The sequence below is a fragment of the Amblyraja radiata genome, chromosome 5, assembly GCF_010909765.2.
Source record: "Amblyraja radiata isolate CabotCenter1 chromosome 5, sAmbRad1.1.pri, whole genome shotgun sequence".
Classification (NCBI taxonomy): domain Eukaryota; kingdom Metazoa; phylum Chordata; class Chondrichthyes; order Rajiformes; family Rajidae; genus Amblyraja; species Amblyraja radiata.
In genome coordinates, this window is record NC_045960.1 from 3,989,417 (window position 1) to 4,006,949 (window position 17,533).

The 17,533-nt window shown below is 44.5% G+C and overlaps 1 protein-coding gene across 1 annotated transcript in view; it reads left to right on the top strand.

Annotated features, from left to right (window-relative positions):
- The window catches only part of LOC116972889 (dynein heavy chain 8, axonemal-like), a 574,435-nt gene that overhangs the window by 171,929 nt on the left and 384,973 nt on the right, over positions 1–17,533 (top strand). The window contains exons 23-27 of the mRNA XM_033020476.1: positions 549–684; positions 3,198–3,313; positions 10,113–10,213; positions 13,766–13,911; positions 14,190–14,349. Coding sequence (XP_032876367.1) covers positions 549–684; positions 3,198–3,313; positions 10,113–10,213; positions 13,766–13,911; positions 14,190–14,349 — 659 coding nt within the window. The remainder of the gene's footprint in view (positions 1–548; positions 685–3,197; positions 3,314–10,112; positions 10,214–13,765; positions 13,912–14,189; positions 14,350–17,533) is intronic.

The following is a 17,533-nucleotide window of genomic DNA, read 5'->3' on the forward strand; positions in this document are numbered from 1 at the left end:
CCTAGGAATTTGAAGCTGCAAACCATCAGCCATGATCATATTGAATGGGGGTGCTAGCTCGAAGGGCCGAATGGCCTACTCCTGCACCTATTTTCTATGTTTCTATTTCCACCACTGATCATACATTAAAAACTGGCATGCGGTCTCCTGACTTCCCCTTTCTGCAATCAATGATTAGTCCCTTGCCTTCTATCTGGTGATGCTGCCTGTCTCGCTGAGTTACTCCAGCATTTTGTGTCTATCTTCGATTTAAATCAGCATCTGCCGTTCCTTCCTACACATTAGTCCTTTGATCTTGTTTACTATGAGCGGAAGGTTATTGTTGCACCACTATTCAACCATGTGTTCTATACCCCTCCTGCATGTTGATACATCACCACCAGTGATGAAACCAACCACGTTGGGGTATTGGCAAACACTTATCCATCAATTGCTTCACATTTCTAAACTTTGAAAAAAGGTATAAAAAGTATTTGTTACTTGTCATGTCGTACTGTAATGCTTCACCAATATTAGGTTTACTCAGTGTGTGTGTGTGTATTCTGCAGATTTGTACCAAGGAATGGGCAGAGATTCTCTCTCCAAAAGCCAGAAGCATTGAAATAATTGTGGAGAAATTAGTTGACATATTTGCAAATATCACCGAAAGAATTAAAGAAAGTTCAAAAGCTACTGTTGTACCAGGTATGGAACATTGATTTTGATACAGTGTCTCAAACTTGTCTAGTTGGAAATCGGTGTAAAATGGCAAACTATAATGTGGCAAAGAATAATAAGCTGAGAGAAAATATCGGGTAGAAATTAGGATGCAATGTCTTTGACATGCACATGTATTCAGGTTCATTTTGATACACTGGAATTGATCAGACGAAAGCCAGAGCAATAAACAGTGGCCGCAGGGAATGGGGATATGTCCTGTTGGGACCAGTTCATCAACTGTCTTTAAAATATTATTTTTATTTTTTCATAAAATGTGGACATTGTAGCGGCGCCTACTGGCGCACGCAGGTATCGAACCCGGCGTTCGGAAGCCGCGGTCACGTGATTCGGGTGGGGCTGCTTGTTTTCGTGCGGTTTTGCTTTTGAGCGTTAGTTCAGCGCTGACCACCGATGTGGCCAGACGTGTCTAGAGAACCTGTGTACTGAAAACCAAACTTGATCCGTTTGAAACTTCAGTTGTCATTCTTGAGACCGCCAAAATATTCTAATTACTTCTCTACAGGCTGTCCCGTGGTTGCAAATGGATTCCGTTTTTATAAATATCCATGTTAATTTTGTTCATAAGTTGGAAAATACACAAAATTCACTTGATACCATATCTATACAGTGATTGGTGTTGATGAGGGCTAATTATCATGAATATTTATTTATTGTTTTCCTCTATATAGTTATTATAGCACTGAATCAGGATGTCCCATACCCTGTGGCTGTTTTGAATGGGCTGTGAGGTATCAGTGGCTGTTACAAAGTTTAATAGAGTGTCATTGCACAATTATTATCAGAGAGGTTAATAATAAGATTCATAAATTAATAATTGCCAATCTGAAACTAACCTGTTTATCTGTTTTTCTTTAGTTTGCCTCCCTCCTATCTCTGCAATAAATTTCCACCAATCCTGTATAGTCATATCTTGTGCAGTAACCTTTCATGTGGCACTTGTTGAACACTGTGCCATCATAAATGTCACAGGATATCCAGCTTCTGACTTGCTCTCGTTGCCACAATACATTTGCAACTTGTCCGTTTGAGCTCCTGATCAATGTTAAGCCTCAAGGATGTAGTATAAACTAGGCCACTAGAAGCATAATGGCCCAGAGGAATCTTAGGGTGAATAACCACACAGCACTGAAGGCAGCAAGACAGATTGATTAAAAATACACACCGTTATTTGCTGATGCAAAGGATACAAGCACAGGGCAATTATGTTTAAGTCACTGGTAAGAGCACAGGATACAATATCTTGTAACAGGAAATATACAATAAAGTTAGGGCACAGGGGAGATTCACAAAATTATTTGCTAGTGATGGAAAATACAGTAAAATAGTTATAGACATAGAAACATAGACATAGACAATAGGTGCAGGAGGAGGCCATTCGGCCCTTCGAGCCAGCACCGCCATTCATTGTAATCATGGCTGATCGTCCCCAATCAATAACCCGTGCCTGCCTTCTCTCCATATCCCTTTATTTCACTAGCCCCTGGAGCTCTATCGAACTCTCTCTTAAATCCATCCAGTGATTTGGCCTCTACTGCCTTTTGTGGCAGGGAATTCCATAAATTCACAACTCTCTAGGTGAAAACGTTTTTTCTCACCTCAGTCTTAAATGGCCTCCCCTTTATTCTAAGACTGGCCCCTGGTTCTGGACTCGCCCAACATTGGGAACATTTTTCCTGCATCTAGCTTGTCCAGTCCTTTTATAATTTTATATGTTTCTATAAGATACCCCCTCATCCTTCTAAACTCCAGTGAATGCAAGCCTAGTCTTTTCAATCTTTCCTCATATGACAGTCCCGCCATCCCAGGGATAAATCTCGTGATCCTACACAATCTCGTGATCCTGCACTGCCTCAATCACAAGGATGTCCTTCCTCAAATTAGGAGACCAAAACTGTACACAGTACTCCAGATGTGGTCTCACCAGAGCCCTATACAACTGCAGAAGAAAGATGCTTTCTTTGGAACAGAGATTTCAATAAGGTTTCTTATGCAAGGCGTAGGTAGAATGAATAAGACCTACCTCCTTTAACAGAGAGGTTAATAACTAAGAGACATATATTTACATCGATTTGTAGAAGAATTAGAGGAGATTTAAGAAATACTGCGGGTCTTAAAGAATGAAGAAGGCAGTAAACTGCAATACAACTTCACATTACGTTTGAGAATTTGGTATGCTGTGTTAAATTTCTATGCTTTATCAGATGCCTATATCTATCCTTCAGTTTAATAAGTAACTGTTTATGATCCATTCTCACTCTTTGTCAATTTAATTTGATCTATTTTGTCCTTGCAATCCAGTGTTTTTAATTTTGCCAATTCTATTTCATGAAAATTCATTTATTTATTTTATTAATTAATTTCAAGTGATCAAAATTATATGTTTTGATAAAGAATCATAGATATCACCTGATTTCACTCTAGTTATATTAGTTACAACCTCCAGCCTCAACCATTCAGTCTTGTTTTCTTTAACACAGAACGTAGTAGACGTGTTGTATTTACAGAAGAACCTGAAGATGAAAAAGCAAGCTTCGTCTCCTTCTCCAGTATTAAAGATGACAGTCAGGGCAAAAAGGATGATGAATTTGAGAGGGTACAATGTACTTTTTGCAATGGATTAACTGTTTTTAAAAAAAAGCATGAGAAACGTAATATAGCTCAATTTAAGACGCATTAAAGCGTAAATTTATAACTGACACAAGTGTTCAACGTAACCCTAATAACAGGGTGGGGCGGCACAGTGGCACAATAGTCGAGCTGCTGCCTTGCAGTATCAGAGACCCTAGTTCGATCCTGATCATGGGTGCTGTCTGTGCCGAGTTTGCACGTTCTCCCTGAGACCATGTGGGTTTTCTCCGGGTCCTCTGGTTTCCTCCCACATTCCAAAGGCGTACAATTTGTCGGTTAATTGGCCTCTGTAAATTATTCCTAGTGTGTAGGACATGGAACTAGTTAACGGATGATCGATTGTTGGCATGCACCTGGTGGGCTGAAGGGCCTGTTTTCACCTTTTATATCTAAACTAAAATAAACTTCCCAATAATTGCAGAAACCTTGAAACCAAAGTTTCCACAGCACCTCTTCATGATCACACTTACAAATTATTTTGTTAAGTTCATGAAGGATAAAAAGGTTAATTAATGCTGTTCTGCTGGTGTGAGATTGGATAGAATGGAGTTTTCTGGAGTTTGGGAAAATGAAATGTGATTTCATTGGAACACAAATTTCCCTGATGGATTCACTGGCCGACACTGACAGGATGCAGAGATTTCTTCACTCAGTGGGAGCATTCCTTGAAATCTTCTGCTTCAGGATGCATTCAATATTCAGCTGACAAGTTTATTGAAGATTGAACCGATTACATATTTGATCACTAAGGAAATCAAAACATATGAAGTGATGAGGGCGTCACGGTGGTGCAGCAGCAGAGTTGCTGCCTTACAGCGCCAGAGACCCGGATTTGGTCCTGACTACGGGTGCTGTCTGCACTGAGTTTGTACGTTCTCCCCTTGACCTGAGTGGGCTTTCTCTGGGATTTTCAGTTTCCTCTCCACACTCCAAAGATGTACAGGTTTGTAGGTTAATTGGCTTGGTAATGTTAATTGTCCATAGTGCATGTAGGAGGATAATGTTAATGTGCAGGGATCGCTGGTCAGTGCGGACTCGGCGGGCCAAAGGGTCTGTTTCCGCACGATATCTCTAAACTAAACTAAAGACAGGTTGATTTAGTTAATTGATGAATTATGATAGACTACACTTAACAAATCTATCCAAACATTTCTATGTTTATATTCTTACTTTTATGAACCCAGGTGCTACTGGATGAGGGTTTGCAGTAGAATGTGTTGTCTGGGCCAACCCCAGGCAGAATTTGAGTTGTATCGGTTCATGGAAGGGTGGGAAGAATGAGGACCTGTGGATCATGAAGAAAGTTATGTGGCCATTGAGAGACACACATAACTTTCTTCATGAGGATCAGGAGGAATGGTAGAGTAGCCTCGATGGGCAGAATGGCCTAATTCTACTCCTAAGCATAAGACTTGGAGTGAGTCATAGAGTGATACAGTGTGGAAACAGACCCTTCGGCCCAACTTGCCCACACCGGCCAACAATGTTTCAGCTGTCCTATTCTGGTCCATAACCCTCCAAACCTGTCCTATCCTGTGCTTGGTCCATAATTCTCCAAACCTGTCCTATCCATGTACCTGTCCAAATGTTTCTTAAACGATGGGATAGTCCAAGCCTGAACCACCTCCTCTGGCAGTTCATTCCATACACGCACCTGTGGAATCTGTGGAAAAAAATTACCCCACAGATTCCTATTAAATCTTTCCCCTTCACCTTGAACCTATGTCCTTTGGCCCTCGATTCCCCTACTCTGGAATGTGATCATGGCTGATCATCCCCAATCAGTACCCCGTTCCTGCCTTCTCTCCATACCCCCTGATCCCTTTAGCCACAAGGGCCACATCTAACTCCCTCTTAAATATAGCCAATGAACTGGCCTCCACTACCTTCTGAGGCAGAGAATTCCACAGATTCACAACTCTCTGTGTGAAAAAGTTTTTCTTCATCTCCATTCTAAATGGCATACCCCTTATTCTTAAACTGTGGCCCCTGGCTCTGAACTCCCCCAACATCGGGAACTTGTTTCCTGCCTCTACCTTAATAATCTTATATGTTTCAATAAGATTCCCTCATCCTTCTAAATTCCAGGTAGACAAAAATGCTGGAGAAACTCAGCGGGTGAGGCAGCATCTATGGAGCGAAGGGATAGGTGACGTTTCGGGTTGAGATCCTTATTCAGACTGATGTGGGGGTTGGGCGTGAAGAAGAAAGGAAGAAGCAGAGACAGTGGCTGTGGGAGAACTGAGAAGGGCAGGGGAAGGAGAGAGAAAGCAAGGACTACCTGAAATTGGAGAAGTCAATATTCATACCTCTGGGGTGTCAATTACCCAAGTTGTATTCCAGAGTGTACAAACCCAGCTGCTCTATTCTATCAACATATGACAGTCCCGTCATCCCGGGAATTAACATTGTAAACCTACGCTGCACTCCCTCAATAGCAAGAATGTCCTTCCTCAAATTTGGAGACCAAAACTGCACACAATACTCCAGGTGTGGTCTCACTAGGACCCTGTACAACTGCAGAAGGACCTCTTTGCTCCTATACTCAACTCCTCTTGTTATGAAGGCCAACATGCCATTCGCGTTCTTCACTGCCTGCTGTACCTGCATGCTTACTTTCAGTGACTGATGAACAAGGACCCCCATATCTCATTGTACTTCCCCTTTTCCCAACTTGAGGAAGGCAGATATTAATCTGCCTTCCTGTTTTTACCACCTAGCCTCACATTTATCCACATTAAACTGCATCTGCCATGCATCTGCCCACTCACCCAACCTGTCCAAGTCACCCTGCATCCTCATAGCATCCTCCTCACAGTTCACACTGCCACCCAGCTTTGTGTCATCTGCAAATTTGCAAATGTACTTTTAATCCCTTCATCTAAATCTTTAATGTATATTGTAATTTGTCCCAGCACCGAGCCTTGCGGTACCCCACTAGTCACTGCCTGCAATTCTGAAAGGGACCCATTTATCCCTACTCTTTTCTTCCTGTCTGCCAACCAATTTTATATCCATGTCAGTACCCTATGCCCTATGTCAGTACCATGTGCCCTAATTATGCCCACTAATTTCCTATGTGGGACCTATGTGCTTTCTGAAAGCTCAGGTACACTGCATTCTCTGGCTCTCCCTTGTCCATTTTCCTGGTTAATTCCAGAAGATTAGTCAAGCATAATTTCCCCTTTGTAAATCCATGCTGACTCAGACCGATCCTGTTACTGCTATCCAAATGTGCAGCTATTTCATCTTTTAGAATTGACTCCATCATCTTCCCCACCACCGATGTCAGGCTAGCTGGTCGACAATTCCGTTTTCTCTCTCCCGCCTTTCTTAAACAGTGGGATAACATTAGCTACCCTCCAATCCACAGGAACTGATCCTGAATCTATGGAACATTGGAAAATTATCACCAATGCGTCCACAATTTCTAGAGCCACTTCCTTATGTACCCTGGGATGCAGACCACCAGGCCCTGGGGATTTATCAGCCTTCAGTCCCATCAGTTTACCCAACACCATTTCCTGCCTAATGTGGATTTCCTTCTTCCTCTTTCTTCTTTCATCCTCTTTGGAATGAAGTGATCGTGCACCTTCTGTATTATTCCGAGAAATACCTGCCATTGTTGTTCCACTGTCATCCCTGCTAGGGTATCTTTCCAGTCAACTTTGGCCAGCTCCTCCCTCATGGCCTCATAGTCCCCTTTGTTCAACTGTAATATAGACACTTCCAATTTTCCCTTCTCCCTCAAATCGTAGATTAAACATATTATGGTCACTACATCATCATGGCTCCTTTACCTCGAGTTCCCTTATCAAATCCGGTTCATTACATAACACTAAATCCAGAATTGCCTTCTTCCTGGTAGGCTCCAGTACAAGCTGCTCTAAGAATCCATCACGGAGGCACTCCACAAACTCCATTTCCTGGGGTCTAGTATCAACCTGATTTTCCCAGTCTATCTGCATGTTGAAATCTCCCATAACAACCGTAGCATTACCTTTGAGGCATGCCAATTTGAACCCTATATCCAGGCTATTGTTTGGGAGCCTGTAGATAACTCCCATTAGGGTCGTTTTACCCTTACAATTCCTCAGTTCTATCCATACTGACCACATCTCCTGATTCCATGTCACCCCTCGCAAGGGACTGAATTTCATCCTTCACCAACAGGGCAACCCTACCCCCTCTGCCCACCTGTCTGCCTTTTCAATAGGACTTGAATATTCAGTTCCTAGCCCTGGCCCTTTTGCAGCCATGTCTCTGTAATTCCCACAATCTCATACTTGCCAATTTCTAACTGAGCCTCAAGCTCATCCACTTTATTTCTTATCATTCGCGCATTCATATATAATACTTTAACTTTGGTATTCACCTCCCCTCTCACACTATTGGTCCTGATCTTACTCTGTTGTCCCTTCTTGAGCTTTCCTTCCCATTAATTCGGGAGTCTTTTGTAATTTTTCCTGTACTCATTCCTCTTCAACTCCATCTTTATACTCCCAATTTGTCAATCCCTCCCCCCCACTATTTAGTTTAAACCCACACGTGTAGCCCTAGCAAACCTGCCTGCCAGAATGTCAGTCCCCCTCCAGTTAAGGTGTAACCCGTCCCTTTTGTACAGGTCACTCCTACCCCAGAAGACATCCCAGTGGTCTATAAATCTAAATCCTTGCTCCCTGCTCCAGCCCCTCAGCCACACATTCAGATCCCCTATCTCCCAGTTCCTGTCCTCACTAGCACGAGGTACTGGAAGCAATCCAGAGATAACCACCCTAGAAGTCCGGCATTTCAGTCTTCTTCCTAACTCTCTAAACTGATGTTGGAGAACCTCCTTCTTCTTCTTGTCGACGTGCACAACTACTGCCGGCTATTCACCTTCCCACATGAGGATATTTTACACCTTGGCTCTTCCTGTATCCTTGGTGTAACAACCTCACTGTCGGTCCTGTCCAGGAAACTCTCGTTTTCCCGGATGGCCCTGAGGTCATCCAGCTGCTTCTCCAGTTCCCCAACACGTTCATTCAGGAGCTGCACCTGGACACAATGTCTGCAGGTGTAGATTCCAGAAGTACCTGTGGTGTCCGTGACTTCCCACATCCTGCAGGAAACACACTGTAGCAACTTGCCTGACATTCCTTCAGTGGACAAAAATCACAAATTTTGATCAAGTGTAGACTCCTTGCCTCCTCAGCCTCCTCGCCGAAGACTCTTGAGCCAAAGACTCTCACTTTATCTCCCACGGCACTTCACCTCAACAAGGCCGCTCCACCACTTCTTTATCTGTTACCTAATCAACTACATTAGGGCTAATTAGTAAATTACTCAAACCTGGGACTTTGGCCTAATTCCGCTTGAAATGAATGCTAACATTGCATTTGCCTTTCTTGTTGCCAACTCATCCTGCAAATTTAATTTTGGGAATCCTGCACCAGTATTCCCAAGTCCCTTTTCACATTCGATTTCTGTATTCTCTCCCCACTTAGAAAATAGTCTATGCCTTTATTCCTTCACTCAAAGTGCATGACTCCACACTTTGCTACATTATAGTCCATCTGCCACTTCTCTGCCCACTCTCCCAACCTGTCTTAATCCTCTGCTGGCTCACTGCTTCCTCAACTCTACCTGCTCCCCCACCTATATTTGTATCATCTGCAAACTTGGCCACAAAGCCATCGATTCCATCATCCAGATCATTAACACATAACGTGAAAAGTAAGGGTCCTTAAACAGATCCCTGTGGAACACCACAGGCAGCCAACCAGAAAAGGCCCCCCTTATTCCCACTCTTTGCCTTCTGCCAGTCAGCTAATCTTCTGTCCATGCTTGTACCTTGCATCTTTATCAGCCTCACGTGTGGCACGTTACCAAAGGTCTTCTGAAAATTCAAGTAGACAACATCCACAAACTCTCCTTTGTCTGTCCTGATTGTTACCTCCTCAAAATATCCCAACAGATTTGTCAGGCAAGATGTCCCCTGAACAAAACCATGCTGACTTCAGCCTATTTTATCATGTGCTTCAAAGTACCCCTAAACCTCAGACATTATTCAGAAAAATCAGGATAGACCTGACTGTGGTTGATGTCATTATTATTGAGGAGGCAGCATATTCATCCAGCAAGTCACCTGGGAGATCCAGGCTAGATGGGTATGAACTCAATTAAAGGATAATAGTAATCACTTGCATCTTGTGTATGTTCTAAACCAATGTACAATGCATTGAGAAAAGAAAATGAAATTGGATTTAAGCAGCTGACCCTTGCACAATGGTATAAATACCCTTTTCAACTTTAAATGATCACAGAATGAAACTGATTGCATCTTAGATTGTTAAGGGATGGGAAAGATTGTTAAGGGTTTGGACACACTAGAGGCATGAAACATGTTCCCGATGTTGGGGGAGACCAGAACCAGGGGCCACAGTTTAAGAATAAGGAGTAAGCCATTTAGAACGGAGACGAGGAAACACTTTTTCTCTCACAGAGAGTTGTAAGTCTGTGGAATTCTCTGTCTCAGAGGGCAGTGGAGGCAGGTTCTCTGGATGCTTTCAAGAGAGAGCTAGATAGGGCTCTTAAAAATAGCGGAGTCAGGGGATATGGGGAGAAGGCAGGAACGGAGTACTGATTGGGGATGATCAGTCATGATCACATTGAATGGCGGTGCTGGCTCGAAGGGCCGAATGGCCTACTCCTGCACCTATTGTCTATTGATTCATCACAGTTCAAGCTTTCCTTCTGAGATTTATCTATTTTGTGTGTTCTAGGATGTTACAGAACTTTATGCACATTTTAGCCATAACCTGCAGGATGCCTTAGTGAAATCTTCACATCTGTCTTTAGAAGTCCTCAAAAGAAGAATGTTCAAGTAAGTGTTGCTTTTGCATTCTAAAAGGTAAAAATAAAATTAGGTTCAAATTCATCTGCCATGCAAGAAGAAAATTATGCGAACCTGCAGTGGACTTCAAATATGAACACTTTCAGGTTATACTGTTCTGCAAAAATTCAACCTGGCGCATCCCACTGGGATTTGTGCTAGTGTGGATGTTATGTTTCTTGGATGACATCCATTGCTTGCAAACACACAAGCCATGGATCTTTCCAGTCATCTCCTCCATTATTCTCAGACAACCTCAGACCATATTTCCTTCACTCTGGTACTTCTCTCTCAGGCATTTTTCCTTGTAGTGCACGCAACAAGTTTAATCTGAGAGAATAAATTGCTGCCTGGATCCTGTTAGGAACTTGTTGTAGGTGGTCAACAACGTCACCTATTTCCTTCGCTCCATAGATGCTGCTGCACCCGCTGAGTTTCTCCAGCATTTTTGTGTACCTCCTGTTAGGAACTTGTGTTCGATAAATCACCGGATTCAGACAACAAAGTTTGATTCACTAGGCATTTTATTACACTACCGAATAAGGCACATAGAATCACGTATTTCCGTATGCACTCGCAAACCCCGAGTACACAGCAGCATATTCGGCAGGATGTTTTAGATCACCTGGCACCATTTGCAAAACGGTCCAAGGCTGTGGCACCATCCTTTATGACATTTCTTATACCCCCCCCTCCCCGAGCCAATCTTAAACTCCTCTTGTCTGCAACCTTTCTGCACTATTAGCAACAGGGGGTGCAGGTGGTCTACCCAACTATTGCTGTTGTGTTTTGCTTTCCCATGGAATGGTGTGAGAAGAGTCAGACTTTCTCAGGCATTGTACACAACTGCAAGGTCATCTCTGGCAGACAGTGCGTTCAAATCTTGTTTTTGAAGGGTTTCTAATTTGGCTGATAACTCCAATTTAGCTAAAATTATCTCTTTAACCCTTAAACTACACAAAACTGAAGATGTATCAGTGTCACTTGAGGCAGCTGCTCACTATTGTTTTACATCAAATCATCAGTGCACGCTGGAACTCACCCTCTATGTAAAATACATTGCCCCTCACATCTCCTTAAACTTTGCCCCTCTCACCTTAAAGCTATGCCCTCTATTGCTTGATTTATTTTCATCTTGAGAAAAAGATCCTGACTGTCTATGCCTCTCATAATTGTATAACTTCTAACAGGATCCTCTCATCTTCCAGTGTTCCAAAGAAAACAATCCAACCTCTCCCTGTAGCTAATTCAGACATCTGTCTGGTAAGCAACTGTGGCTCTTGTTCAGCAACTGCAGCTCTGAGTTCGAGCCCTTCGCTGTGGAAACGGGGGTCAAACAGGGATGCATCATCGCACCCACCCTGTTTGTCGTCTTCATTGCTGCCATACTTCACTTCATTGGTGAAGAGCTGCCACAGGGGATCCCAATCCTCGACAGAACTGACAGTGGGCTCTTCAACCTTAATAGGTTGAAGGCCAAGAGCAAAGTCAGTAACACCACCATCATGGAGCTTCAGTATGCGGACCACTGTGCCATTGCAACACACTCTGCAGAAGACCTCCAGGCATCCTGAATGAAGCCTTTGCCAAGGCATACAGAGCTATGGGCCTAACCTTAAATATCAAGAAGACCCAGGTCCTACATCAACCTCCACCCAACCAGCCGTCTACCCAGCCCACTATAAAAGTGGACGACACCACACTTGAAAACTTTGACCACTTCCCCTACCTTGGCAGCATTCTTTTCTCAAAAGCTGAGGAAGTTGACCTGAGTTGTGCCAGCGGAGCCTACGTATGACTCAAGGGAAGAGTCTTTGAAGACCAAGACCTAAAGGCTCAAACAAAACTGCTGGTCTACAGAGCCGTTGTCCTACCCACCCTGTTGTATGGAGCCGAGTCATGGACCACCTACAGCAGGTACCTGAGAGCCCTGGAACAATACCATCAAAGATCCTTACGAAAGATTCTGAGGATCAGCTGGGAGGACAAACGCACCAACATCAGCGTTTTGGAGGAAGCCAACATGACCAGCATCACCACCACAATAATGCAGCACCAACTTCGATGGACTGGCCATGTCATCCACATGTCCAACACACGTCTCCCTAAACAAATCCTGTACGCTCAATTGAAGGAAGGTCGGCGAGCCCCTGGCGGGCCAAAGAAATGCTTCAAGGACAACATCAAGAACAGTCTGAAGAAACTCCACATCACATCGAGCAACTGGGAGCACATTGCATTGGACAGGCGTTCCTGGAGGTAATCCATGCAGGAAGGAGCTGCACGTCATGAAACGGAACTACGCCGTGTCACAGAGCACCGTAAGGAGAGAGAGAGAAGGGAGCCCAATGTCTACCACCCACCGCCAGTCTCCACTGCCCACGTTGCACCAAGGTGTGTGGATCACGGATCGGCCTCTACAGACATCTGCACACTCACAAGTAGCCGACCTTATGGAGAGGAGACGACAGTCAAACTCATTTTGAGTGACCTCCGAAGATGAAACATTCGCTGCATACTTTCCAAAGTCATCACATCCTTCCTGTAATGGTGCAAACAAACTGCATGCAATACTCCAAATGCGGCCGAACCAAAGTCCGATAAAGCTTCATTGTGACTTCTTGAATGTTTTAACATAGAATAAACATGCAACACACTGTTTATAGCTCCTAAGTTAGAGCTAAATAATCTTTAGGCCAATATCTCATGGACTGCAGGCTGCAGTAACATCAAGTAGATCAACAATACCCAAGACAGACAGACACAAAATGCTGGAGCAACTCAGCAGGACAGGCAGCATCCCTTAAGAGAAGGATAGAAGATCTGGGGAAGGGTCTCGACCCTAAGTGTCGCCCGTTCCTTCTCTCCAGGGATGCTGCCTGTCCCGCTGAGTAGCTCCAGCAATTTGTGTCTGTCTTCAGTTTAGACCAGCATCTGCAGTTCCATCCTCAACAATACCCATCGTAGCTCAAGATCGATGGATGTCAATAGCCAAAACTATAGGACTCTGGGAATTGCTAAAGATAGGATTGAAATTAATCTTGCAGTATTGTAAAACAAGTATAATGCATGGTTAGCTCAACCTAAATTTCATGAGAATTGATTACTTTGCAGAATGAGTTTCACCGTATAAATTCAAGGGCTTTTCAATGAGAAAAACATTTGGAAAGACTGACAATGATTTTCAGCACAACAAAGTTGCTTTTAATTTTACAGGGTAATTGATCACATTATTATTCTCACTCCCTCTTGGAGTCATCTGGACCTTCAACCATAAAACACTATTAATGATCAATAATGATGAAGGCCAATCTGTCCCAGGCCTCAATTCCTCTTCTGTGGCAGTTCAACATTGCCCTCAATTCTCTGAACTTAATGAAATGTATGCACCTAGCCTTTAAAAATCTTCAATGGTCTAATCTCCTCAACAATCCGGGATAGAGAATTTCAGAGATGCACTGAGCTTTTGTGGCGGTGGTGAACAAGGACATGAGTGCCAAGTTCACCCGGCTGGTGGCCTCTGATGAGCGGCTGCTGCCCCAGCTACCCTGGCCCCAACCGATTCCTCAAACCCGACTTCACCTCCCTCGACGTGCTCACCTTCGCTGCCAGCGGCATCCCAGCTGGCATCAATATCGCCAGCTACGACGACATCCGTCAGACGGTGGGGTTTAAAAACGTCTCGCTCGGTAATGTGCTGGCAGTGGCCTGCTACACTCAGAAGGATAAACTCACCTTCCTGGAGGATCATGTCAAGGACCTGTAATCAAGTGGAAAGGCTCCTCCTTCGAAGACCAGGTCGGCCTTCACGAGGTGCTGGTCACGGCAGCAGGAAGCTCTTCGTCCAGGACGACAAGGGCAAGTCCAACTTGGACACCAGCTTGGTGAATCCGGAGCCAAGGACGAGCCTGGGTCTGGGGTCAGGGACGAGCCCGGAGATGAAGTCGGGACCTGGACTGGATCCCAGGCGGCGGCCGAGCTGAGGACTGGACTCGTGCCCAAGCCCGGGGCCTGGTCAAGGTGTACCAGCGCCCGGCCACGGCCATCCTGCAGCACAGCCTCTCTGCAGGCAACTCTGGCTTGGCCGCCCACAACCCTCACCCCACACCCAGCCATGGCCGGGCTGAGTACAAGAACCAGGCCGAGTTCCAGGCCCTGGCGCTGCTCTACCACATGGGTAGGTGCTGGGGCAGGGAATGGGAGTGAGGGGAGGAGGATGAGGGAAATGAGCAGGAGGGAGATGGGGTGGGGAGTGAGGTGGTAGAGATGGGGGAGGCAGTGTGGAGGAGGGAGATGCCCCTTCCCTATCTACCCTCATCATCACCCTCTCCACCCCCCTCCCTCTCTACCCCCTTCCCTCTCCCTCTATACCCTACCTCCCCCCCCCACTCTACCCCCTCCCTCTCTATCCCCTCCCTCTCACTCTGTACCCCTCTACCTCTCTACCCCCTGCCCCACCCTCTACCCTCTCTCTCTACGCCCTCCCCCTCCCTCTCTACCCCCTCCCTCTCCTTCTCTACACTCTCCCTCCCTCTCTAGGGATTGAAGAGGAAGGGTGAAGAGGAGGAGGAGGGAGTGCTGGGGGACGAGGGGAAATGAGCCGCACCTGCGCAGCTGGGGGCTATGCGTGAGTGGTGGAATATTGCGTTGGGGGAACGGGTGAGTGGTGGAATCTTGCCTGCACTTGGTCTAGTCCTTAATAAAAGGGCCAAAACTGTGCCAAGTACTCCAGATCTGGCCTCGCTAGCACCCAGAACCCAGCACAATTGTAACATTGGTCCCATATTTCTGAACTCCAACTCCTTTCCAATAAAGAACGCTATACATTCACCTTAGTATCTACTTGTGTACCTGATGTTACCTGCTTATGCGATTCATGCATAACTACATGTAGATCCCTATGTATTCCAAAAATTTGTAGTTTAACCTTTCGATTGTTAATACTTAAGTGCCCAACATTATGTTTTCCTGCATTAAACTTGATTTGCCAAGTTTACACCCAGTCACCTGACCCATTTTTATCCTGTTGCTGAATTGAAATGTTCTCACAGTAACGTAACGTGAAAAGATTGGTAAACTAGAGTTTTCTTCAGACTTTGGAGATGTAGCTATAATTCATTGATTATAAAATTACGAGGAGCTTAAGTAGGAAGGACCTGTTTCACTCAGCATAGGAGTTAAAGAGGGGCATAGATTTAAATGAATTGCCAGAAGAGGGCAGCACAGTGGCGCAGCTGTAGAGTAGTAAGATTAAACGAGAACTTACCAGTTTGAAGTTTGATCTGTATTTTATGAGGAGGAACGTTGAGGGAATACGTGAAGAACCCGCTTCCAACGCATGCGTGTCATTCTTCAAAGCAGCGGTGTGAGGTCACAGAAACTATAATGACCTAACATAGTAAGATTATCAAAGAGATACCAGTTTTGATATGATCATAGGAGGGTGGGAGCGGAGGGCACGTATTCCCTCAACGTTCCTCCTCATAAAATACAGATAAAACTTCAAACTGGTAAGTTCTCGTTTAATCTTACTATTTTACTTCGGAGTCACGTGAGTGACTACGTGAAGATTTCAAAGCTCTGTGACCTCATGCCGTGGAACGAGTCCATGCTTCACAACTGCCTTGGGTATCGGGAGAGAGTATCATTAGCAATTTTAGACACACTTATACAAAGACTTGTGTGATATAACGAGAAAATACATTTATTAATTGAAATCATAGCCCTGTAACCCTTCGGGCAAATTATAATATTGAACGTAAAATGCTTTCCGAAAATGATGATGGCTCCAAAAACTGGTTTATTATAAAACCTTTGGAAAGTCCTTTCGGATGACCATCCTGCTATTCTGAGGATTTGGTCCGTGGGTACCTCAGAATTTTTGCTGCGGATTTTGCTGCAGCCCTGGTGGAATGAGATTTAAAACCATTAGTGTTTATTCCTGCCATCTTTAGGACACATTTGAGCCACCTTGAGATAGTTTGGGTCGTGACCCTTTTGTGCGGTTTCTTGTAAGAAATTAACAAAGCCATTTCCTGACCTCGAATGCTCTTAGTATATTCCATGTATAATTGGATATGTCTTGCTATACACAGACGTTCGTCATATGGATATTCCATAAATTCAATCACTTGACCCGATGAACCTGGTCTGTTTGTTTTATTAACTCATGTATGACAAACACCAGTTTCTCTCGTGAGATGATCAAGGAGTCCAGGCTCAGTTTGCTTAATGACTGGACTCGTTGTGCAGTAACTAACGCCATGAGCATAACCATCTTCATGGTCAGTTTCTGCAGTGATAATGCTGTTTATGGGCGACCAGCTCCTCAGCATGTTTAAAACGACACCCACATCCCAGATTTTGGAGTACCTGGTTTTAGGGGGATTTGCATTGAATATGCCCCTCATAAGTTTTGTTACCAGGGGGTGCGTTCCCACCGTGTGCCGCTCCGTACCTTGTGATAGGTAATTGGAGAGTGCACTTCTGGCACTATTGATGGCACTGTAGCCCAATCGTTTATCATAATGGAGGTTTGTTAAGAATTCCAATACGGCCGGAATGTTCTTGGCCCTTTGGTCTAGGTTGTTGTCAAAGCAGTATATGCCCCATTTCTTGATGTGTCCGAGGTACTGCTTCCGTGTTGACAGTCTTTGTGCGGATGTGATGTGATTCATCGTCCTGTCTGACAGCCCCATGCCGTGTAGTGGGTCTTTCAGACTCTACAAATCAACAAATCCATAGTCTTATGGCATGGGTGACTGCCCCCCCCCCCAGTTACTGGATGAATTAATAAATTCAGGCTATGTCCAATAAGGGAACATGGTTCTAACACCATCCCCTGTATGACCGAATACCACGGTTGAGTAGGCCAATCGGGTACTATGAGAATCCCAGATGCCGAATATTGTTGAATTTTTCTTTTGTACCCGATTGATGATGCAGAATGGGGGAAAGCATTAAAAACGCCATTTCCCCCAATGCAGTGAGAAAGCATCTGTAGCTTCTGCCCCAGGGTCTGGTTCCCAGGACACATACCTTGGTAATTGGTGATTCAACCTGGACGCAAAAATATCAATATCTGGTCTACCATATTTTGCTGTAATTTCAGCAAATACATTTTTATTTAACATCCATTCCGTGTTTTCATTAAATTTGCGTGACCTGGTGTCTGCCACTGAATTTAGCTTACCTGGTAGGTATGTTGCCGATATCCAAATGTTTCTTTGGATACACCATTTTGTAATACCATAGACGAGTTGTCAATAATGATGGGGTTGGAGCAATACCTAATGCTATGTTCCCACCACT